Source organism: Crassostrea angulata, chromosome 7 (genome assembly GCF_025612915.1).
Source record: "Crassostrea angulata isolate pt1a10 chromosome 7, ASM2561291v2, whole genome shotgun sequence".
NCBI classification, from domain to species: domain Eukaryota; kingdom Metazoa; phylum Mollusca; class Bivalvia; order Ostreida; family Ostreidae; genus Magallana; species Magallana angulata.
Genome location: NC_069117.1, coordinates 9788932 through 9814602, shown reverse-complemented (window position 1 = coordinate 9814602; position 25671 = coordinate 9788932). Strand labels below are relative to the sequence as shown.

Below are 25671 nucleotides of genomic sequence, written 5' to 3'. Positions count from 1 at the left end.
GCTCCAAAAACCTTAACCTCCTCCAGCATCTGAAATGTAGGACCCAGATTCAGCATCCAAGTCTTTCAAGTCCATAAGTAGGTCCAGATGCATCATCCATGCAAGTTTGGTGAAGATAGGACAAGTAATAACTTAGATACATGACCTGCAACAAAAACTTTAACCAGGTCCTGACGCGGATGCCAGGGGTATAGCATAAGTTGCCCTTGACTTCGTCTCGGTGAGCAATAAAATGATACAGTGTAATCTTCCTCATCCAAATGTATCTTTGTTCAATTATTGATGTAATACTAATATGTATTGACACTGAGCTAGACGGTGTAGTAAATTTAAGGTCATGGGAAAATCAAGGTCAAAAATGTCTCACCCATACAAACCTTTGCTTTTAAATGTATAATAAAGGAAGTGTAATATTCAGGCACGTAGCATCAGGGGCCAGCCCCCCCCCCCCCCACTTTTTTGTGGAGCAAAGATTTTTCTTAAATTTACATACAAAAAACTGAATTAACATGGTGTTGCCCCTCCACCCCCCCCCCCCCCCCCCACTTTATTGTGACCATGTAAAAATTTCATTGAAAATAAGGAAATAAACGGTTAAATTGAAGTGAAAAGTATACCTGCCCCCCCCCCCCCCCCCCCCTGTGCTTGTGAAGATTTTTTTTTGATGAGTCTGCCCCCCCCCCCCCACTTTCAAAAATGATGCTACGTAAGTGCCTGATATTGAAACAGGGCTGCACACTGAGCCAAATGTTGTAAAGTTGGAGACAAAGGGATGGATGTTTGAAGACATGTCCAACACTGCATGCGGCCCCTCCCCATATTCTATGCATTGTGGGGTACAATGATGTTAAATGTATTGCCCTTACTCAAGTTTTCATTAAGCTCTCATGATAAAGAGTCAGTAGACAATGGGTCTTGGTTTGACTACAACCTCCAAATCCTATAATGACACTTCTACACTTGGGAATCCATACCATATAACTGTTCAGTAACTAGTAATAGAATTCATGTGTGACTTTGTGAACACTAAATGTACAGTACGTTCAACTATACATTCAACATATTCAAAAGTAAATCATTTTTGCAAGCCAGAGGAAAAATTTTTCAGTCCACTCCTCTCAAAACGAACTAGAAAGGCCCTTTAACCACTAAGGCTAAACGAAGCACAGTTGGTCAACAGTTGCAGGAAATCCATAAGACATCCAATAGCCAAGAGAAAGGATGGATTACTCTCCTCTGAAGGTGAAGATTTTATATTATAGCTGATTATGTGTACAGTATAGTGTTTTAAAAACAACTTGGGTGGAATGTTATGGCCCCTGAAGATTAATTCTGATGGAGGTGAAAATAAGTCTTTGTACAGTTACATTAATTGTGTAACAGTCTATGTACAGTTACATTCATCGTTTACTGGTCTATGTACAGTTACATTCATTGTGTACTGGTCTATGTACATTTACATTCATTGTGTACCGGTCTATGTACAGTTACATTCATCATATACCGGTCTATGTACAGTTACATTCACCGTGTACTGGTCTATGTACAGTTACATTCATTGTGTACTGGTCTTTGTACAGTTACATTCATCGTGTACTGGTCTATGTACAGTTACATTCATCGTGTACCGGTCTATGTAGTTATATTCATCGTGTACCGGTCTATGTACAGTTACATTCCTTGTGTACTGGTCTATGTTCAGTTACATTAATTGTGTACCGGTCTATGTACAGTTACATTCCATGTGTACCGGTCTATGTAGTTATATTCATCGTGTACCGGTCTATGTACAGTTACATTCCATGTGTACCGGTCTATGTACAGTTACATTCCATGTGTACAGGTCTATGTACAGTTACATTCACCGTGTACTGGTCTATGTACAGTTACATTCATCGTGTACTGGTCTATGTACAGTTACATTCATCGTGTACTGGTCTATGTACAGTTACATTCATCGTGTACTGGTCTCCGTACAGTTACATTCATTGTGTACTGGTCTACGTACAGTAACATTCATCGTGTACTGGTCTATGTACAGTTACATTCCTTGTGTACTGGTCTATGTACAGTTTCATTCATCGTGTACTGGTCTATGTACAGTTACATTCATCGTGTACTGGTCTATGTACAGTTACATTCATCGTGTACTGGTCTATGTACAGTTACATTCATCGTGTACTGGTCTATGTACAGTTACATTCATCGTGTACTGGTCTACGTACAGTTACATTCATCGTGTACTGGTCTACGTACAGTTACATTCATCGTGTACTGGTCTATGTACAGTCAGTTACATTCATCGTGTACTGGTCTACGTACAGTTACATTCATCGTGTACTGGTCTCCGTACAGTTACATTCATTGTGTACTGGTCTATGTACAGTTACATTCATCGTGTACTGGTCTACGTACAGTAACATTCATCGTGTACTGGTCTACGTACAGTTACATTCATCGTGTACTGGTCTACGTACAGTTACATTCATCGTGTACTGGTCTACGTACAGTTACATTCATCGTGTACTGGTCTCCGTACAGTTACATTCATCGTGTACTGGTCTACGTACAGTTACATTCATTGTGTACTGGTCTATGTACAGTTACATTCATTGTGTACCGGTCTATGTACAGTAACAGTTATTGTGTATCATTATACTCTTATATTTAAGGTCAGACGCGACCTATCTTCCATTTTTTCCTTATCTCCCCAATGTGAAGATTTCTATTTAGTAACTTTATAATCATGTTTTTATGTTATATGATTCTTTTTTATTTAGATATAAAGTGTTCAGTTGAAAATGTATAGTATGGCTTTATTTATAAGCATTCCAATGCATTTTGCATGCTATTTTAAGGAAAATTTGAAATATTCCAGCTTCGAAAATAGCCTGGTGATGTACCCTGAATTTTTGGGAATTGACAGGTCTAAATGTAAATAAATAAGGAATAAAATATCAAGAAAAAATGTAAAAAATTAAGGAACATTTCGTGTACCCTTAATAAAAAGAAAAGAAGAGATTTCATCTGTAACTTCCTTCCACATTTATTCACAAATGCAAAAAAATAACCAGAAAAAGAACCTTTCTCATGTTCTTGCATGCTCAATTGTTTATTGTAAGGCAGTATAATATAATCTTTAGGCAATGATGTCTGCATAAAATTGTGTAGACCAGGCAATACTGATGATCACTATACAACACACACAGAATAAATGTAAACATTCATGTATGTAAATGTCTTCAGAAAGCATTCTTTCTTTGGGGTGGACATCTAAAATTCAAAAGCCACCCTGATGAGGAATGAGACAAATATCTATGAACAGTGAAAAATACAGAGCTCAAAAAAAAAAAAAAAAAAAAAAGAAAAGAAAAGAAAAAAGGAATAGGATTTCATGTAAATGAAAAAAAAAATCACTTGATTCCTAACAGATATTTAGTTGTAGAAAAAGGGAGTAACAGCAAAAACAAGTGTTCTTACACAAAAAATACACTGTAAATGCCAGTTATTAAGGAATGTTACTGAACTGAATGCAGTTTTCATATTTAACAAGGAATGTCCGGATCCCTGACAAAGTAAAACACTCTCACTGTAAAATTGTGGACTAGATTGGAAAACATGAATTTATAACAAACAAGCAACAAGAGTCAAAATATTAAGGTACTAAATATTAGCAAAAAATCCTAAATGTATATATGTACGTGTATTGGTATAGTGATATTTTGGTAGTAGCATTTTTAGTAACAAACCATACCTTAAGTTTTCTGTATTGTTATAATGCAATCCATTTTGGGAATGTTTGAAAAAAAACTGTCAGATAAAAATGAATTGTCGTAAATTTCATAAAAAAATGTGAATAATACACTGAAATCTAACTGTCGATGAAATTTGATCAATAAGACTATCCAGATAATTGCTGCTGTTTCTGCCATTTTAAATCTAAGTACAATACATGTAGGTTTCATTTTTGCTATGTATGAGTGAATCATTGCAATGATTCGAATAGTGTCTGAATAATATGATTAGCAGCTGACGACTTAAGTATCACAGACCAAAAAAGAGAATGGACTAACTGTTTGAGACACCTTAATTAAATGAAAATTAAATAATAAGACAATTTACAATCAAAAGTATGTATAAAGGTATCAAACTTTATCCAATCTTATGCCTTTTGTCTACTTCACACGGTCATGTACAGGAAAACTTCTTAGAACCAAGAAACAAAGTTCCAAGAAACGATGAGGATGGACAACATTTTAACTCGGAATTAGTGTTAACACTGTCTGCCTTGTCACATGCCAAAAAATATCATTATTGCACAAAAAGACATAATTATGTCAATACCCGAAAAAATAATAAATATCATGTCTGTTTACATCATAATGTTTTGCCCTTTACATTTTAATGTCTATCTTACAAACATGTTTAAACCAAAGTACAGTACTATAAATTATATATTTCTCAAGATGCCATTCTTTTTGCAAACTATCCTTTACAATACTTTCTGAATTGTATATATCATATAAATCGTAATTAAAGAAAAAATATAAACAATCGTATTCAAAAATAAAACCATTTCTATTTCCTGGTTGTTGCAAAAATAAAGCAATCACAAAATAAAAATACAATCAAAATGAGACAAATGAAAACATGTTTATGCAAATATGCATTGTTCAGATCCAGAGACATCAGATCGTTTGCTATACATTTTGTTTCAATTTAAAAATTACAAAAAAAAAATGCAAACAGTTCTTTGAATACGAATGAAAATATGTAACCTCCCCTCTTCCTTTCCCAAGATAACTTTCTGCAATAATGAGACATGCTTTTCATGTAATTATATGCTTCTTTTCTGGAAGCACTTGTCTCATATAAAAACCTTTGACATTGATAACCTTCACAACAAATATGATTAGCAAAATATTTTGCCCATTGAGCCCAAAATCTCAAAGCATGACTTGCTTTGATAACAGTAAAAGAGCACAAATAAAACATAACAAAGTTTAAGGATCAACAAACATAGGCAGGATAGACGAGAAAGCTGAGGTATCACAAGAACACGATAGCCATTATAGAATCTGTCTTCTCACTCGGCTGCTATCCGGTGTCTTCTTCAATCCATGCGACAATTTTCCCTTCCCAACCAGGAATAATGTCATCGTCATTCATCACTTCCTCTTTCACTGTTCCAAACTCCGGGTCCAGAGCTTTGAAAGAATATCGGTAGTTTCCTGAACTCTTATCATGGATTTGTTTAAAGTCTTTCAGAGTTATTTCCCCTAGTCTGAAAAACATTGAAATAAAACATTTCAAAGACATTAAATGGAGCAACATCATTATATAATTATTGTTTTAGAGATTAATTGTATCACCTGGAGTTTTTTGTCATTGTACAAGAACAAAACACTCCTCCCAAACAAATTAGAGTACAAGTGACTCTAATATCAATCCATTAATTCATAGATACTCTAGACTAGAAAGTTTTGCTTTTAGATATATAATGCACATTTCAATAAAATAAAATGGTTCATCATAATAAAAATCAGGTCTCCGTTTCACACAGATAATATAAATGGAGCTGATATAAAGGGAATTTCCCATGATTATATTCAAAAGGCAGATGACGGAACTGGGATTTTCACTTTGAAGCCAACATGAAAGTGGTTTTCACAGCAGAGCACACAATAGCCTGTCACCATTTATAAGGTGCTAGACCGAGCACAGCACAATGGGCTAAACCGAGAGCACAGCACAAGTTACAGAAGGGTTTGGCTAGGAAATTTTGCACTCTACCTAGTTATCTAGAGTTCAATACCTACCAATCTCTCATCACACAGAGCTTTCTTTTGAATTGTTTTGTGTCCTGGCAAAGAAAGGGTTCAAAATCTACCTCATGTATTATAATAAATCAGTAGCTAGCTACATACTTAGAGTAAGGTGTATATGCCAAAAACTAAAGCAGTTTTTGTTCTTTTGAAAATTAGTGATCATTCTATGAAAATAATTATTATCAATATGTGTCTAGTGCAACCAAATGATATCGTTATTGTAAACACACATCTCTAATATTTAGTACTGAATCTATATATCACAACTTGACAAAGTTGAGGCATTGGGTGTGAAGCTAAACAAAAAAATGCTGACTTTTGTGACAAGAACTCATACCAACCTTTTCTGGATTGTACACATGCAAGGATTGACTGTCTTGTCCGTGAAGTAGAGCACTTTGGTGGAGTTCTGGCCCTTTCCTATGTTTCCATTAGGTGGTCCATCTAATTGATTGACTGAGAAACCTTTGGCAAATAAAAACAAAATATAATGAAAAATTAGCCTACACTGTATTTTAAAGTAATAAAGAAAATAAAAATTCTTTATTTCTATAGTTATTTTCCTCCCAAGTGTTACTTCTTCTCAAGTATGTTTATACAATGAGGAAGAAGTTCGTTTTTTCTTTTAAAGAGTTTTATCAATTAATCATTAATTCAAACTTCTCCTGTGATATTTTCCACCAGCAGTGCATGCACAATTCCAAACCACAAGTTAATAACAATTGGTGAGTGGACATATGTAACACACTGCACAAAAAAGGCATTCAAGTCATGTTACAGGGCTCCATTATTTCTCAGTGGGTCAAGTGTGATACAAAAATACCTTGGATCCACCCCACACAACAGTTCAGTCCACCTCTTGTGATCAACCACCCATGTTAAGTATTGTAAGAGACCACAGCAAACTAATGCACTCACTTGTACTACCTGGTATGGCTGTGATAGGGGATCTCCGTACATCACCCGTACAGTCAAAGTTCATTCGCCGCGATGAATTGCTGCTGTAGGAATTCTACAATCATGAAATCGAGCAATAATCACTGATCTTATATCATACATAAGGAAACAAGGTGCTTTTTAAATACATTGATCAAAATCAGTTGCAATTTTGTCCACATAACAATGTGTGATACATGTATTTATTAGTTCTCCTCTTTTTTATACACATTACACAGCAAGTTTCTTCCAATATACTCCAAGCATTAAGTTAACCGGAAGTGGACACTTACCTGATGGCTTCCATTACTTGATGTACTGTTGTTTTGTTGGTTTTTCTCTAGAAGAGCTGAGACACTGTGTTCCAGGGTGTCCAGCGTGTGGAGTTGTGGGTCCCCTCCCTTAAAACACACCCGTAAACTGCTTAGTGAATCCTTCACCACCTGGAGATCATCTACACTGCCCTATAAAAAAAATATAACCAGTTAAAAAGGTCAATCACCTAATCACTATACTTTCACAAAAGAGCCTTCTATGGGATGTCAATTTAAAGAATTGCATGTACATGTATTTACATACAAGTATATTTGTTAACACCGACTCATACTCTCCAAACATGCATATGTACAGTGTTTTCACTGTAGGACACTACACACAATACTACACAGACAAACCTCAGTGGGCAGAAAAAAACTGGGAGATGAAGGTTGTTGAATTAATCAATTTTATTAACAAATTCAAAGGGGTAATAACTAATTTAATAATGAAGTTGTAAAAATAAAATTAAAATAATGCCCCCTTTCATTGTAATATTTCTTCAGATAACTTTCACAATAAAATAAGCACCATATTTTTCTCATTTATATTATATACATTTTTCGGTCCATGAAAACAGATTAATTTGTTTTGCCTAAAAGTTACTGATAACTCCGTGAAAGAAATGGAGACTTCCTGATGATTACCTGTGAGGAAACGGAGGAATCCCGATCAGAAGATGACAAAATCTTTCCTTCTAACTTTGCCATTCTTTTGTCTTGCACTGCAACTCTGGCCTTTAAAGTGGCCTGTAAAACAATGTTACACCATCTAGCAACCTCTTTCACAATTTGCAAATAATGGTTATCACTATTACAACATGTGCATGTTCATTTACATGGATCATTTATCACAAGAGTCTAATTTTTTAATCTTATATTTCCAATTCTTTACAAAAATTGAACTTTATATATTCTCTGCAAAGGTACATGTATTACATTTGAATATACATGTATTGTTTAAAGAAGTAACTCTTTACTGCAAAGGTTTGAAATTTGAGCTACATGTATCTATTTTTCATTGAATGGTACAAGTATAAGACAACTGATCACAAAGGAAGCCGAGTGTCTCTCACCCCATGTTCCCCTACAACCCTCAGCCGGTCGTGTAGCTCGGAGATCTGCTGTTTCAGGGCCCTGGTAATGGACTCTTTCTCCTGGATCTGCATCTGTAGCTCATTCTGGAGCTGGTCTATCCGCTGGTCTCTTCTGGCCATCTCTTTCTGTACAACATTTACATACAACCAATTACTGGAATATCCCAGTATATAGAAGACTGGTTTACTGTATGTCTTCTTTGAACTAATAAAAATTTAAGTGCATTTCAACACAAAAAACATTTGGTGAATGCTTTTGAAATATGTTTCTAAATTAGCATACCTACATGTACATACCAATTTCTCTTATTTCCCTTTTCATTTAACTAATCAGATTTTTCAGAAGATTTATTTCACTATGTAATGCAATTCGATCAAGACTTCTGAAAATGAATATTATCAACCCATATTCTTACCTTTAAATCTAAAACTGATTTGTCTCTTTCTTGCATATTCTTTCGTAATTCAATCTGTAAAATAGATAATGGTATTTTGTAATTAATGTATCTACACAAGTTTGAAAACTTTCTTGCAACAATACAACCATCAACCTTTTGAAACCCTATGTCACTTTGATAGATATCATTTACACCAACATACAGGTAGCAAGCACTTAAAATATTCTATTTCAAGAGTACAAGTTTTTGTATGTTCATTATCTCTACCTTTTCTAATTCTGAGTTTTGCTTGTCAAAATCTCTCCGTAATATTTCTTGCTTCAGTTGGTTGATCGTCTCATCTTGTTCTGTTAACCTCTGCTGTATTCCCCCCTACACAAAAACAAAGACAGGTTAATAACAGAGCTACACTAGTGCAACTTAATATTTCTACAATTTTAAAAGGGAGTATACATGCATAACAAATTCAAAGAAGCTCAAACTCTGAGTTTTTCCTATAAAGTAAAACATGCTTATAACCAAGTAACAGGGACGGGTTTTTCTGCTTTGTTATAAACGTAATTCGCTATATAAGCTTTACAATACATTCTAAACCCTTGGGGAATGAAAATAATTTTGCTTTACGTGTCCATTCATTATAAGTGTGTTTGCTATAATCATGTTTTACTGTAATGTATCAAAAGTCCTCACCTTGTTTCCCTGTAGTAGCATACACTCATTCTTCGTCCGAGACAGGTCCTCTCGTAAATCATTCTGTATTATTGTAGACTGTAACAGCTGACTCTTTAATATTGCCTGGAAAAGTCAACATTGATGAGAGAAAAACATTCGCTTATGGAATCTATACTAATTACTTGAAAATCTGAGAGAAGGAACCCTTAATCAATGATAAAAATATTGTCAAAACTATTTCAAACTGACATACATGTAAAAGATGAAAACAATAATGCATGAATAAAACTATAATCTTTTTTTTTAAATAGTTGTTAAAATGAACAGACATTTACATTATTACAATAGTTATACCTGTAGTCCTTTATCACATACACTGTACAGGTAGATACATGTTTATCTACTTACAATTTGCTCCTCTGGACTAGACCCCATCAACACAGACTTGTCTCCCTCCTCCCCGTCTGGTGGTTCCCCACACAGTAACTAACAAAAACAAACAAACTCTATTGCTGGTCTTCCCATTTTACTTTTCCACTCTTAATCCACAAAACATGTGCACAAACTAATAGCTAGTAGTCTAATTTTCTTTCTTGGGGACAAATATGCTATCCATCTTTTTTTGAATCATCAAAGTTTAGGGTTTAATGGTTGTCTGACATATTATCAGGAAAAGTCTACAAAATCAAGCAAACTTCTCATCAAATGGTTTTCTTTAAAGTCTGACAAGATTCTACTAACCAGGTCCTGTAGTTTCAGTAAATCATCTTTGGTATGTTTCATATCCTCATACACATCAATGTACTCCGTCACCAAGTCATCAAAATGAGAACGCTCGACTAAGTTGGACCCAGAATCCTCTAACTCGGTTCCACTGTCCTTTGCTATCAACAATAATATATATCATTTACTTTTAATTTGCTCATTATTGAAGATAGGATAAATTATATCATAAAACATTTCAGTATAAATTATATCATAAAATATTTCAGTAAACATAAAATCTATTTTTGAAAGGTTTTAATTTTCAAATTATTTAAGAACTTTATTTTCTTGGGGGGGGGGGGGGGGGGGGGGTGTTCTATGGACAAAATGTCTAGTTGTAATTAAGTCACAGTGTTACACATTTAAATAGCTAAAGCTGGTTTTGGAATTTTTGTATTTGGGTATATCATTCTATTTTTAGCAGTATTATTTCCAATGAAATAATTTCTCATGCATAATAGTTAACAAATAAGATATTTTTAAAGTCCACTTACAATTTAAAAGAAAGAAATTGCTTAACCGTGATTAACTCTCAGTTTACTTTACCAAAAAAAAACCGAACGAACTCTCCAAAAATAAAGAAATAAATACACTTTGTTTGATATTGCCCAAATGTTCCTAACAACATTCTTGTAAAACAATGTACCTCTTTGCCAAATACCTGATATTTGGTCTGAGGAATGACTTTTGGAGAGTGAGGATGACATTCCCCTTGCCGCTGGATGCTGGGTCAGGGTGCTGGGTATACGTGCACTAGATAGGGGACTCTTGTCTGCACTGGCTCCATCCCCCTCATCTCGACCCAATAGGGTCTTCTGCTGGTCCCCAAAACTCTGGTCTGAATCACTGAACTGGTCAGAACTACTGCCATGATACGTTTTCCTGACGGAAAAAAATAAACTTAGTGAAACTGGTAGAATATTCCTGTAAATACTCTCTTGTTTTCCTGTGAACACTTTTTTCTTTTATTTAAAAGATAACCAGTCCATAGATTTAATACATTTCTTGCTAAGACCAGTTATACCTTTATAACATCTGCCATGCATGTACACGGCAAGTAAGGAAATATCCTGTCCCTGTATCTGATTTTGGTTTATCATTGCAACATTTATCTATCAGGAAAATTATTTGGTGTTTGCTTTGATATCTTTCACATGTATTATTTTAAACAACATAAGATTTTTTTCTTCACTCTTTACAACACACCTGCGATCAGCATAGTTAGTAGGTGGTCGGTTGCGTCTGAAGCTATTACCGGCCTTTGCTGCATTTCTGCGAGCCTCCGTCAAAGCTGCAGAAGCTCCCTGGAATCAATACAGTATTAATTACAGTATTCCCTAGTATACTTCATGCTTAACTGCAGTCCTAACAAATGTCTGCAGTCTACAGCTACCTTAATCATTGTGACATTTTGGTGGTAATTTCATTCAATCATAATACATGTATTGAATGTTTTATCCCAAAATGAAACCACTTAAATACCATTGGCCCCCAAACAACAGCTGCATCTTAAGTTAATTATAAGTATCGTATCATCACTTCACTTCGGAGTTACTCCAATACATGTTCATGTATATTATCATATATTAACTACTGATGTCATGAAGTGTAAAGTCACAGCAACCTTTGCTCACACTTTCAGCTTTGACCTCTGTACCTGAACAAGACCGGTCATGGCAGATCCCGACAGCCGTCTTTGGTGAGTGGAATGTTTGACACACTGAGGTTTGAAATGAGCAGCTAAAGCCAAAATCAGCCTCATAATGCTCTTTAACTTGCCTTCCACAATATCTGAAAATGATATTCAATTTGATGTAAAAACTTGTGATTTTGTTGAGGAAACAGATAGTATTTCATGCCAGTGTAGATTTTATTGATCACATTAATATTCCCGCTGAAATTCATTTAGCAATTTTTGCTGCTCTTTAATTTTCCACCCATCCCTAAAGGAGGTTAATTTCAACATTAAAGGCCAATTTTCTGAGAGTGAAAATGATTTTAGCTGTAGGGAATTCCGTTTATGATTGCTTTATTTCAGTTCATAATAAACAGTCTATAAGCCAAATGCAAAATTTCTCTATCAGTCATCCCTCCAGATATAATACCAAACAACTGGATACTGGTATGTAGAGAAAATCTGACTGGAATGAATAACAATTGGTCAGTAATCGAGTCTAACAGTCAAATGTTCTTGTTCATCAATTCTCCATGTACCTTTGGCGTTTGTGTGATGCATGCGGATACGGTTGGCAGCCATGTACTGCAGCACTCTGTCCACATTCTCTCTCATTTCTGCTGTAGAGGACGGACAGCTGTGTATTCCACCCAAATGTTCACCCGCTGGAAATAAATAGTCCAACCCATTATTAGTGGTATTGCAAAAAAGTTCGTCAACACTTGTTGCATTATTTACTACAAAATAAGACAAGCTCATTCACCATGGAATTAAAAATCTGACGACTCAATGGCTAACTTTTTTAACTTGCAAACCATTCAACTGTTTAACAACTTACATTGCAGTTATTTACACTACTGTTCTTATCATATCAAGTTTAGAAAACAAATACCAAAATAATAAAAACCTGAAGGTTGATAAAATTGAGACTGTTTAAGTGTACCCCAATAATCTTTTGACATAGATTCAATATCAATTTTCCCCTTAATTTTCCTATTATAATTGCTCAAATTCATTTCCTATTAAAAAAAAATCCCAAATATCTAAATACATGTATAATGTTTCACAAAATGATCTTCATTCAAAAGACTTCCCTTTAATCACACTATCTGATCTCTATTACCTCAGTTAACATTGATTCTTATCTGCTTGCCAATTATCTATTGAAATAATGACTACTCCCTACTGTCAGCAAAGCGGTTGGTCCAACATAATTAAATCTCTTGCTTTCATTGAACAAATAAAAGAGATCAATGCCAAGTAGACATACTACACCTGCTAAGAACCCCTTTGGTTAGGCCCTTGCTTACTTTCAGACGTATAGTCAAAAAGTTTTATCTGTGTTATAGGGCTTAACAAATAACAATCACACTAATCCCATTAATCCATCAAATCTGATTAGACCAGTAGTTGTATGGGTCAAGTTTTTGTCTAAATGGCTTGTTTACTTTTCATCAGGTCAACTTTTGTTATAAAAAAAATCTGATTCATAAGTTAAATAGAGGAAAAACCATGTGACCAACTGCAAAAAGCACACTGCAAAATTTGTACTGGTATATTAGTTTCAATGTAAGATTTAATCAATATGCTTAGACTGAAAATAATGTAACAATAGATTTTTAAATAATGCAATAACAAGCTATTGACTCAATTTCTAGTATCCAATATCCTTTTCTTTTATTAAAAAATAATTTTAGCAGCACAGATTAAATGAAATCAATAAATAATGACAAACTGCTTGCTCCCCCCTTCCCAAATAAAAAAAGAAGGGTGCAAGAAAACAGAAATCTAGACAATTCATCAGAGTAACATTTACATCAATTACTGGTCAACTATCAGTACATATACATTACTTATTATAACACTTTCAGTACTGACATGCACTCCAGTTAACAAACATAATTTGTGACTAAATAGAAGTAACTAAAATAGGTTCATTATACTGTCAAATGTCACTACATCTTCATGAATACAGCATTGTGTAAATGTTACAACGTTAACACTCCTTCTGTCTGTCCAACTTGTTTACATATTTACACGTGTGTGTCAACAGCAAACATTTTTAGTGGTTTCTATTTAAATATTTACTGTAAATATTTGTTACAAAGGCACTCTAACACTGATTTGGACTTTGTATACAATTAGTCTACATTTAGAAAAAGTTTACAATCCAGTCTTAGATTCATTCATAAAATCTTGTCTTTGCAATAAAAACCTGGACTTTTTATCGTAAACCAGTACATGTAGCACTGGTAGTTAAACTGTTGTTTTCTGCAGCACTTCTATATCAATGATCATTAATCATCTCTTTGGCCTATTGATTGTCAATATTTATTATCATACTTTGTTAGTTCATCATGAAAGTTGACTATAATCAGTAAATGAGAAATGCTTAAAAAAACTCAAAAGCTGATTCTTAAATGTATTTATGACTACATAATAAAGTAATCTCAGTAAATTCTGCCATCTTAGTATTCATACCTCTCAAACTCGAGTCAATGAGGTCTACTATGGCTAATCACTACTTACAATCTATGAATGAATTCTGCTATGGCTATAGTACTTACAATCTCAATGAGCTCTGTTATGACTACATAGCTTACACACAGTCTCACTGAGCTCTTAAATGGCTATCCCATATCTCAAATAGAGCTATACTATGGCTACAATACTTACAATCTCAATGAGCTCTGTTGTGGCTACATAGCTTACACACAGTCTCACTGAGCTCTTAAATGGCTACCCCATATCTCAAATAGAGCTATACTATGGCTACAATACTTACAAACAATCTCAATGAGCTCTGCTATGGCCACCCCATCCCTCATGTCATTACGGAGGTCCTCGATCTGCCTCACTCCCGGCTTCTTCTTTAACTGTGAGTTTACCCATGCTACATAAGCATGCAGCTGGTTCTATAAAAGAAAAATTATTGATATTAAATAACAGTTGTTTGTAATGATTAATAAAATGATTCATATAATTTGTTTAATTCTGTTCATTTGTTCAAATGTTTGAAACTGCTGACATGTACAGACCATGAATTTTTTATTCTGTATTTGATCTATCCTGACTCAATATATTTGCAATCTGTATAAATTAATATTTACTGTTTGCATATTGAAAATATACTGTTACACTGTACATGATTTTGATTTTACATGTATTGGTGCTAAATAATGAATGCTTAAGGTCATAAAGACAATAAGATGATAGTTTTATAACAATATTCCACATTTTCTGCACTCGACTGTTGACCATGTTTATAGAATTTCCTAAATCTTCAGTACCTAACAGATAAATAGTCCATTATATTATAAAGAAAATGATCTATAGTATAAAGTGACTGACATGCAGTGAAAAGGAAAGTTGATGTCATGCTCAGCGTTCTACCTTTCATTTTCTGCCACACATGCAAATGCTTCACAAATGATTGTTGAGGACAGTGAGAAATGGGGGCTATCTTACATAGTTTCTCCACCTGCTTTCATCTCTCGGTAACGAATACACTGTTGGAGTTGTAGTAAATCAAACAGTTAAAAGCCCAGGTATAATCTTGTTAAATCCTCAACAGCTCTCTGCTTTTGTCAGATATATGACACAATAACTGCTCATATTCAGAAGCACCGTTTTTACCATTTAACTTCACTTACCAATTCATCATGGAGTTCTTACAAATTCTCTTTAGTTTTCAATTTATACTATTTACCAGAGTAGAAAAACTTAAATCAAGTGAAAGAAAGACCTATATATGTCTTGATCAATGGTTACGATAAGGACGCGAAGACTTTTTTATTCCACCGATTTTGTTTGCTTAGCTGATAACCAGTTTTTCCATAAAGCATTCCATTGTAAAATGGTGGATTGAATTCTGACGGCAATAATATCACCACAATATTGGCTTTGTAAATACACAGAAAACAAATAATTTGATATGATTCATAATGCACACAAAGAGGTTCCCCTATTCTTGAATGCATAATAGCCCTACACTGTTATTATTTTGGTGTGTTTGCGAGACATTTACCTCAAAGGAACGTTGCACACAGACAACAATGTGTCAATTGAAACAGAATAAAGGTCTATTAGTATATTTGGACAGGTCTGGGGATGTTTTGAACCCACATAATAAGCATGTCAACAACAGAAGTTTCTTTGTATATTCATTTCATTTTTTTTTTTACACTGAATGATGCTAAAACCAGTATCAGTACCGGTACTCTCTGTTTTTGAACTTGAAATAATTACTCATGGCATTAAATAATTAACAGTCTTGCTCGTACATGTGTCTGTATTTTACTGAATGTGAAATCTGACAATCTGTCGGACTACAAGACCAAGCCATGCTGAATTTGTGTATTGATCACTTGTTGAGTCAGTGGATTCATGTTGTCTGGGTCGATAAATATACACAGGGATGCTACATCATACCATTCACATACATACAGCATTATCTGTACACATATCTTTTAATCTGCATGTACTGGAACATACTTGTTTGCATCTTACATGCATATCATGAGTATGAAAAACCAAAACAGGCTGCCACAATATTACACTACAAAATATTGAAACTTAATGACATCACAAATGAAAGATTTTGATTCTTCCATATAGAAAATAAAAGGGGTGTACTCAAACAGAAAAGTTCTCCATGCAAAAAAGCAGTAAAGGAGTAGACAAACAGGATATCTATCAGAAACCAAAAGATGAGTCAGACAGAAAGACACAACCAGGATATACATGTAGGGCTGGAGACTTACTTGCCACTCCTCCCATGATTTAGACCCCTCATCCTCCGGGGTTTTGGAGGGAGAACTAGATTCCGACATCTTGTAAAAACAAAGTCCAATATCAGAACAGAATCATTGGTTCACAGGACAGTCATTACAATTCCAATGTGACATTGAGAGCCATCACAAACAAGCATGAATTGTGCATGTGCTTGCATCTGCTTATCACAGAAAAGAGGGAAGAAATTCAATTTCACAGTCACTTGTTTTCTTTTTTCTTTTATATGACGTTGGGAAATAGGATAATATATATTCCTGAATTGAAACACATACATCTAAATGCCTGACTGCCAACTGAAATTCTGATATCACAAAAAACAATACTTTCACACAGGCATGTAAATTCTTGTAGCAAAGGAACCCTGAGTTTAAATAACACTTTTTCAGGCACGCTCATAAAAATCTTTTGAAATTGAAATCCAAATTTGTCACTTCAACATCAAATTTCTTGTCTATCCCTCAATTGGGTCCATAAAATTTCACTGAATTGAATTTAAATGGCCAGAATTCCTCCTAATATACATGACCCAGGTACTTAGTGCACAGAACTTACACCATCACCAGTTGTCTGCTCTTATGTTAATATGCTTTGGATAATAATGTCAATATTTTAACTGGGTAAAATTCCATTGAATTAACTTAGCAAATCCCTATCATTACACTTATTCTTTTGGCCTAGAAGACTTATCCAAACACTAAAATCGCTCACAAAAACACTGGTTTGTTATGAATTTTAAATTTAAATAGTATGAAAAACTTAAAATTTATAAGTTTTAGCATCCTAAATCTTAATCAAAACGTAAAAATCCAAATCCACAGTGGAAATCTACACATAATAAATTTGAACAAAGAATTCACACATGAACAAAAGTCTATACCAGCCAGAGGCCCATCTCCTCCCAACCACTCTCTTCCTTCCAGGAAGTTGCCTCTTCAGGAAAAGCCAAGAGAGTGGTGTTTATGCTGTCGCTCCACATCATGCTTATAAAAACCCACAGGAAACAAATGGTACTTGGATTTGCTATTTCCAGTCACACTAACTGGCCAAAACTGACCCTTTAATATTGAAGCAGCCCAATTTGAAAGTCTGTCTGACATGAACAGAGACCCCCAATCCAATATTCATGATACAGGATATCCCATCACATGCATAAAATGATTTCTTTTGTTATCACCAGACCATTAACTGTGGATGAGTATTGTATTCCTTTGTGCAATGACTATTAATACCTATCTCTATCAGTTGGTAATTGCACATCAAATCAGGTCCCAGTCCTGTGGAGATCAATCACGATCCATATCTAACATTATTACATGCATATAGCAAAGTCTGCAGCTGAATGTCCTTTGTTACTCATTTAACACCTAATTGGGGACAATTTCTGTCTATTGCTCTATCAACAGTTATTTGGAACTCACTAGACCAACTGTATCTAGTGCAATGATGAGGGATCCCTTCCCCTGTCACGTCAATCTGTGGTAAAACTGACAGATACATACTTGTTTTAAATTATTGTGCATTTCAACAAGTTTCAATTCTAAGAAATTTTCAAATATTTTTGCCCGCAAAACAATATACAAATATTTGTATATGTATATGCACTTCTTGAAAGATGTACAATAACTAAACCCATATTAATATGTATATATTCAATGATGTGATACATTTTGAGGTTTTTTTTTAACATACAAATAGTCAACATACAAACACTCAACATACATACACCGATACTAAAAAAACAAAACAAGCAATACTAGTACAACAAATCTGTATCCAAGAAAAAATAAGCCATTAACATTTCTCCCTGAAATCTAGATTATGCAATGCAAAAGTCTAGGGCCCGAAATACAACTTGAAGTGTATTAGTGCATTATAGTACCATAAACATCCAATGTCATATTGCATGTATACAAGATTCATACATAATTACACAATAAAATGACATTGTTCTGAAGTGTAGCGTAAGTGATGACCAGATCCACTTAAGCCATGTGTGAAATACGGAAGACCTACTACACCTAGTATGCACTTAATCAAGCCTGTGCTCATTGTTAACAACATGGAATCGTAATCTCACACTAAATGTGTCCCTCCCTCAATAATGCCACTAGCTGTCTAGAATGTCAAGTGTCATCTTATAATTCTTGTCACATTTTGTGTATGACATTGAAAATGTGCATCCATATTTTTTATTTTATCTAACAAACTCTTGAACTTCCTTGAATATAAATGTACTACAATTTTGTGCTTATAATTAAATTAAACATTTTTCACAATAAAAATGCTGTGTATCATTTATAGCCATCTGACTTATTAGGAAAAACTAAATATTAATCTGGCTGCCATTTTGCAAAATAAAATTCTAATTCAAAATACACACTTCAAATTCAAGTCATATTATTTATAAAGACCTATACTTAATAAACTTTCATTCAATTTACACCCCACCGTATTTACAAGGCTTTAAATACAGTATGGGCAATTTTTAAATGAGTATTTTACCTCCTCACTTCATAGTTATTGGAAGCCCTTGTTTTAATAAATGCTAATAAAAATGAACCAAATATAAAGGACAGTTAATCCATAGATATCTATATAGATGCAAACTGCACTAATTCCAGCCTCAAAAATTTGTTGGTAAACTGAACGAAATTATTGGGGGGATGGGGGGGGGGGGGGGGTAACTAATCAAAAGTAGAGGAAATTATTAATATTTTACGCAAGAAAATTGAAACTGACATTTTTTGGTTGAAAGTTCTAGCTCATTGATGCTGTGATTTAATGTTAGTCAAAGTTCATTCAATCTTGAAGGATACATTTTATTATGCGGCTTAATTAAAAAGTTTCTATATTTACTCCCAAATTACATGTATTCTTACTTCACATTTTACTTAATTATTTTTCTATAAATACCCTAGCTGCAGATCTGTACCCTCTGTCTGAAAAAATTTGGATGGACGAGCTGGGAGCTCTGTACATGTTAAAAATGCATATTTCCGTCACACATAAATTTGTGCTAGTGTCCCAAAGGCATCTGGTTAAAAAAAATGTGTCAATTTCTAACCATTTTAAAATTTAAATCTCCAAAAGAAATCATAATTTCTCATTCTTGTGACTTTCTCCAGTTTAAAAGGGATCGTGACATATCAATGAAGAAATCTTGGATTTCCACCCTTACATCGATTTCAATTTAACTTTTATGACAGACATGTACATTTTTGCTGATAATACTCAGGTAAAAAAATAAAACGCTTGATTTATATTTTGGAAAAACAAATTCTTGTATTTTCATCATGTTCACTACAAATTTGAAGATAATTGATTGATTTTATTTTTAAAAAAATGCACAACATGCATGAAGCTTATCCTCAAACTATACTTCAGTGAATATGGACAAGTATATAAGTAGTGTAGCAAACATATAAACAATGTCACTGTTCTCTACCTTAATCAAATTTTGACTATGATTCAGATTTGTCTGATTAGAGCTTGAAAAATTATATATTTAAAGCACCTATCGTTAAAAATCAAATTACCTCCATTATTTCATCTGGTTTTTACTTATTTCAGCTTTGTATCCATTTTATATGAAAGCTGACAGATTGACATTCCCATGTTGATGTGCACGCTTGAAGAAGTTTGTTGATTTTTATTCAAAATGGCGGGTTGCCAGCAATCTCAAATAAATATCTTAAAGCTCGATCTAGTCTGTCATCAGATATTCATAAATGATGATCTTCATCGACTGATTAAATTTGTGTATAAAACTAAATACTAGCGTCATAATGGAAAGTATTCAGTGGATAAAATGATTTGTGATAAAATTTGAGACTATTCTGTTTACTTCCGGTTCATATTGAAAGTAGGGACTCTAAGGGAGGTGTTATTATTTAGTTTACCGCGAAATTTGAAATTAATAATAGTTTTCACAATAACCATGATAACGAATAAAGTACTTTATCTAATCATCAATATTCGTCTTATTACTGCTAAAAAAAGTTTTATATATTCTAAAATAATGTTTGTTGGTGGTTATTCATGGAAGAAAATTAATTTATACAGGTTTTCACGCAATGGTTATATATTAACTTATAGGCATCAATTACATGTAATTCTATTTTTTATACCCCAATTTAAAGATAATATTTTTTTTTTAAAAGGCATATCATCGGACATCCTTATCAAGCATAAACTTTTTAAGCATCACAACTGAAATCTGAGTTTTTTTGCACATATGTACACGTAGCTTTAATTTACTTTTTCACATACCTGATTATAGTTTTTTAATAACTTTTTATCGGCCTAATTAGAAGAATTTCTCCGTATTTAAAGGTAGAAACTAAGAAAATGAATTACAAATTATCCCATCATTTGTGACATACTGAAACACTTTGATGTTGTATTTATATAAATTTTCAGGACATTAACGCATCAAGTTCATGCATACAATTTACGATTGATTAAAATTACGACATCAGTGATGAACATAGTAGAAAATTCAACGTAAATCATGTATAATGTCCCTTTACTCCGATAAATTGTTTTCTTTCTATTAGACTCCTCGTGGTCAAGCATTTATTTATTGTAATCTGTTGCACGTATCAAATCAATTTTGCCTGAAAACAAATGCAAGCCATTTTGCTACAGATCTTGAGTGTTGATCCAACACATAATGCTCATATTGCTCAGCATGGACATTTACTATTGGATTATCAACGCTATCGGTCTCTCAGTTTCCACCATGCATCAGTGTTTACGATCATATCTTATTAGAACTTATTTGCAGTGTTGTTTCTAAACATACAAAGGCGTTGGTGTAAATACACAGGTTATAGTTAAGTTTAAGTGTATCTGGGAATCTCATCATCTGTCGCATTTAATCCCCCCCCCCCTCTCTCTCTCTCTCTCTCTCCGTACGGTCAGCGTAACCCCGCGGTCAGTGATGATGAGAAACACGTGTGCAGGATTCATAAGCTGCTACAAACTCATAAATATCAACGTAGTGTTGAGATGGCATGTTTCTAAACAAGTCATAATATGAACTAAACCAAAGTCTTCATATCTTCCAGCATATGGTCGAGATTTCGTCCAAATTTTATGACAATTAAACTCACCTGGTAGTAATAGTATACAGTTAAACAATAAAACTACATCATTTGATTCAAGGATTATTTAAATCACGAATCATGACAATACACTCTATCTATTGATCTTTCTCGGTATTATTCTTGCGATTCTCTTTTAATTGACATCTTTATTCAATTATTGATGGGGGAAAAGGTGTCAGGAAATCGATACATTCATATCAAGTTATGCAGTCCAGGTAAGATTCAAACGGGCATTCTTAAACAAAAAAAAATATCGAGATTCCCACGAGCTGAAGTACTCTGTTACAACAGAGACCGATATCCAGCTATTGTAGCCAAGTTTTATGCCATTGTCACGATGGATCAGAGACGCTGCTCAGAGGCAGAGAATTGAAGGATTGCACGACCTTTAACAATAACAGACACTTCTTCGCCTTTCAGGTGCAGACTCTGTCTTATCTGGTGACGACAGAACGCAATTAAACATTGATCGATCGATGTGAAATGATGTCTTTGCGTTGCCCCCAACACACATGTGTCTGCTAATGAGGTTATAAAAAAATAGCGGCCATACGGAGAGCGCGTTAATTTTACAGGTACGAAAAATGCAACAAACAGGTGTTCCTTCTCACAAACAAACGTGTATTTCACACTAGTCCAAAAATACTATACTTCGGTGAAATTACATGTGCGTAATCCCACAATGAGTAAAATATATTGATTATCAAAAAATGCCCTCGGTAACTTCAATAAACTTAAAAAAAAAAAAAGAATATAAAAGAAAAACCCAGGGTGTTAACGATAATATTCGGCGCCTTTTAGACCCGTGTGTTGCTCAAACACAGTATCAAATGGCAAAAACACACAGTTTGATTAATATCAAAAATTCAGTGTTGTATTTACTTAAAGCTTAAGTCTTGTAAAGAGTAACTTAGTATTTAAATATTTACCGAGTTTCTTTTCATGGACAGAGCATTTTAAACAATGTGGCGTGTGTGTTTACTTGGTTTTAAGTTTATAAGTTCGGTTTTTTATTTGTGTTTAGTTATTTCAAACGGACCATACAATTTTTTCAGTTCACAAAACAAAGGATCTTTCATATCATCTTTCGGTGATCTCCTTTTCGTTATCCAACGATTCTATTCTCTTCAAAATATTTTTTAACAGCGGATATGGGATTTAAAGAATTTGTCTAAAACTTGTGACAATACCACGCCTAACGTTTCTCAATTTTCAACACCTTAACAAAAATTTATATATGACTTTGAACTCAAATCAATGTTACTCATTTTTTAATCTTATTATTTAATTACCACAAAAAATCTAATGCAATAATGCGTAAAGCTAATAAGATTTCCACAAACAATTGAAACATGGCTTACATTCTCACAAACGAATATCGGATTAATCGATGTGTATTAAGTCATATTGAAAAAGAGAGGAATTTTTCTCAAGGCATTGTTGCCAAAATTCCTTACCTAGACTGTATTTTCTCAAGCTTTGTCATCTTGTAGTCATTACCCCCAAATCGATAATTAATAAACGTATTTTGTATGAATTGAGACTATAACGGGTATTTGATTAGTGTCCATGAAGTGCAAGATAAAACAATCCATGCGCCCCCCCCCCCCCCCTCCCCATCACACACAAATTTCCACAATCAAAAAACAAAACAATTTAGATACTAACCTTCCTTTGATCGTAATTTGAATTAGACATTCCATTGGAGTCCGATTCTGTGTCTGTGATTGAAGGGGTGGATGGAAGAGGCCCGTGGGTAGAAGAGAGATCGGAACCCCCTCTGTAATGACCCCCTGTGATCATTTTGTTATCCCTCGCCATGGGGGAGTTTGATTTAAGAATAGATAATTCCACGCCGACTTTAACACGTGGAGACAGCCGAGATTCCAAACTGGAGTTGAGAGGTTTCGGACTCCTCTGTAACAGATTGTTATAACTGCCGTCACCCCGGCGAAAGTCCGGATTGTTTGGACATAGCGGTGATCCCATTTGTTTTTCTCCGTAAGACATGACGGATATCCTCTCCATTGGATCAAGACACACTGTTATAGGCAAAGATATCCAGTATCTTTGGTGGTGATTAGAATAATTCCTCTTGAATGACCATCACATTAAATTCTCTAGATAAAAATCTACTCCAGTGTGTGTACAAGAGAACCTCACAGTAAATCAAAATCCAGAAGCCGGCGTAACTGACAAGTCTAATAATCCCCTGAACACACAAACATCACTGATGTAATTATACCAACAATCTCTGAAAAGAAGACATTTTTGCAATAAACTGTCCTATTTAAAGTGACTGTAAGGAATAAACACGAAGTATACTATTTACACATGTGCGCACTGACCGAAGGTCTCCCATAAAACAATCAAAATGTATCCACTCGACCGACGGCCACTCTCACTGACCTGGTGCCATAAACAAGAATAATCCGGGGGGCATATTACGATTTCCCATTTCTCTGTGAGCAAAATGAAAGGAAAGCTGACACTTTCAATCACACGCTAAAACTATCGCTTTGGATCGCTTCATTATGGGTTCCCATTGACCCCAGCGGTCGATTTCTCAGCTATATGCACCAATGAGAAAGCCGCATTTCAAACCGAACGTGTTAATCAATTTACAAATGGGTATTTATCGTTAATAATTTATGGCGCTACCCCCTTCTTTGTTCATAAGCTACAATATCACAAAAACATAAAATATTGCTAAACAGCGGAATAAAAGATACATGCCAAGAACGAAAAAGAAAAAAAAATCTGTTATAACTTTAATATATGAGAAATAACTTAGAGCACCAGATGTTTAAAACTCGTGCAATCAATTCACACGTGTGACCACTATGAATTGAATCTTAATGGGATGAAATAGATTTGACTTCCTGTTGTTCGGGCCGGGGCATGGCCTGTGGGAGACAGGTGAAGGGTTGTAGGGAGGGTAGAGGACTATTATTACCCCCACTTCAAAGATAATCTCCTAACAGACGTGAAATTACAATTAGTATTCCTTGAGATTTTCATGAATATAAATCTAATTAGGGTAGCCCCTTGTAAAATCTGTGTGTGCATGGTTGTTAACGTTCATGAAGTTCAGAACAGGCGCGGGTCTAGGAGAGGGTGGGGGTGGCAATTGACCATAAGAAATTTCTCTGCACACAAAAATACATCTTTAAAAAAAACCGGAGTAAACCTATGAATAGGAGAAAAAAAACCAATGAAATGATAAAAAATAATCTTTTTTTTTTTTAATTATAGTTAGAACCTGTAACACGTTGCTTTTTAACATACTAATTAATAAGCGCATCGTGAAAAATAATATTAACAGAGCAGTCGAAATTAATCTTGTTGTTTAGAGAGCAAGAGTGCATTTGCAAAGGTTTCAGTTTACTTTGTACATGTATTTTTTTTTTAGAGGTTTTGAGTTTAGCCTCAAAGAGAACAGGAATTACATTTTTGCAACTAGACAGTCTGGGAGGTTGAACAAAAATGATACCCTATATACAGTATATTGAATTAAAAAACCCCCCACAAAATCCGTTTTCAAAATTGGCTGTAATTTCTATATATGATGGACCCCTGCGTTTTCATATAAAATTAATAAAACAACGATAAATTTTGTGACTTTATAAAAAGCTGTAAGGTATCAGTTTAATTGTTTGGTGAGTCATTTACAATAAATTATTGTGAAAAGTACAGCCTTTGCATGGTTTAATGGCGCATATTATTTATTATCACTAAGAACGGGTTCAATATTTGTCCTGGAGTGTAGTTGAAAGTTGTTCTTTTTTAACTTAAAGTAAGCACTTAAATTTTTATCCTTGCTTAACAGATCCGTCTCCCCCTACCTCCCAAGTCTTCGTTGCCTTAAAATCTGGTGCTGGTTCAGGCCGGATACCTGAATATATCTTAATTAATAGAGAGCTCTTTATTTAAATATTTTAAAAAATCTCCCTCTTACAAGTAACATTCTCTCTTCGTTTGTCTCTACAAAATACGTAGAATTTTTTTTTTACACAACAAAATTACATATGTTGTCTAATTAATTTTCTATTCTTTGGATTTTTTTTGTCAATGACGATTTAAA

At 34.2% G+C, this 25671-nt stretch overlaps 1 protein-coding gene across 8 annotated transcripts; it reads right to left on the bottom strand.

The window, feature by feature from the left end:
• Window positions 1-3028: 3028 nt before the first annotated feature.
• LOC128192988 (dixin-like) lies at window positions 3029-24071 on the bottom strand. Of its 8 annotated transcripts, none has more exons than XM_052866138.1 (18): window positions 20016-20180; window positions 16449-16517; window positions 14471-14600; window positions 12225-12350; window positions 11668-11801; window positions 11217-11314; window positions 10657-10892; window positions 9987-10129; window positions 9654-9731; window positions 9264-9368; window positions 8841-8945; window positions 8592-8645; window positions 8155-8301; window positions 7727-7828; window positions 7058-7228; window positions 6747-6840; window positions 6170-6293; window positions 3029-5284 (listed from the first exon to the last, which is right to left on the bottom strand). In XM_052866138.1, the coding sequence occupies exons 1-18, from the start codon at window positions 20019-20021 to the stop codon at window positions 5098-5100; spliced, it is 2109 nt and encodes a 702-aa protein (XP_052722098.1). In that variant the 5' UTR covers window positions 20022-20180; the 3' UTR covers window positions 3029-5097. The 8 variants fall into 8 exon arrangements, with proteins under 8 accessions (XP_052722098.1, XP_052722097.1, XP_052722096.1 ...); XM_052866137.1 differs by lacking the exon at window positions 20016-20180 and adding an exon at window positions 17357-18040 and having other exon boundaries at window positions 6756-6840; window positions 10672-10892; XM_052866136.1 differs by lacking the exon at window positions 20016-20180 and adding an exon at window positions 17357-18039.
• Between the last annotated feature and the right edge of the window lie 1600 nt (window positions 24072-25671).

Coding starts and splice junctions, on each gene's coding strand:
- LOC128192988 (XM_052866132.1), bottom strand. CDS start 23,615: ATGGAGAGGATATCCGTCATGTCTTACGGAGAAAAACAAATGGGATCA. Junction 11,315..11,667: donor CCATGACCGGTCTTGTTCAG/GTACAGAGGTCA, acceptor TATTGATTCCAG/GGAGCTTCTGCAGCTTTGAC. Junction 8,646..8,840: donor AAAACTCAGAATTAGAAAAG/GTAGAGATAATG, acceptor TCTATTTTACAG/ATTGAATTACGAAAGAATAT.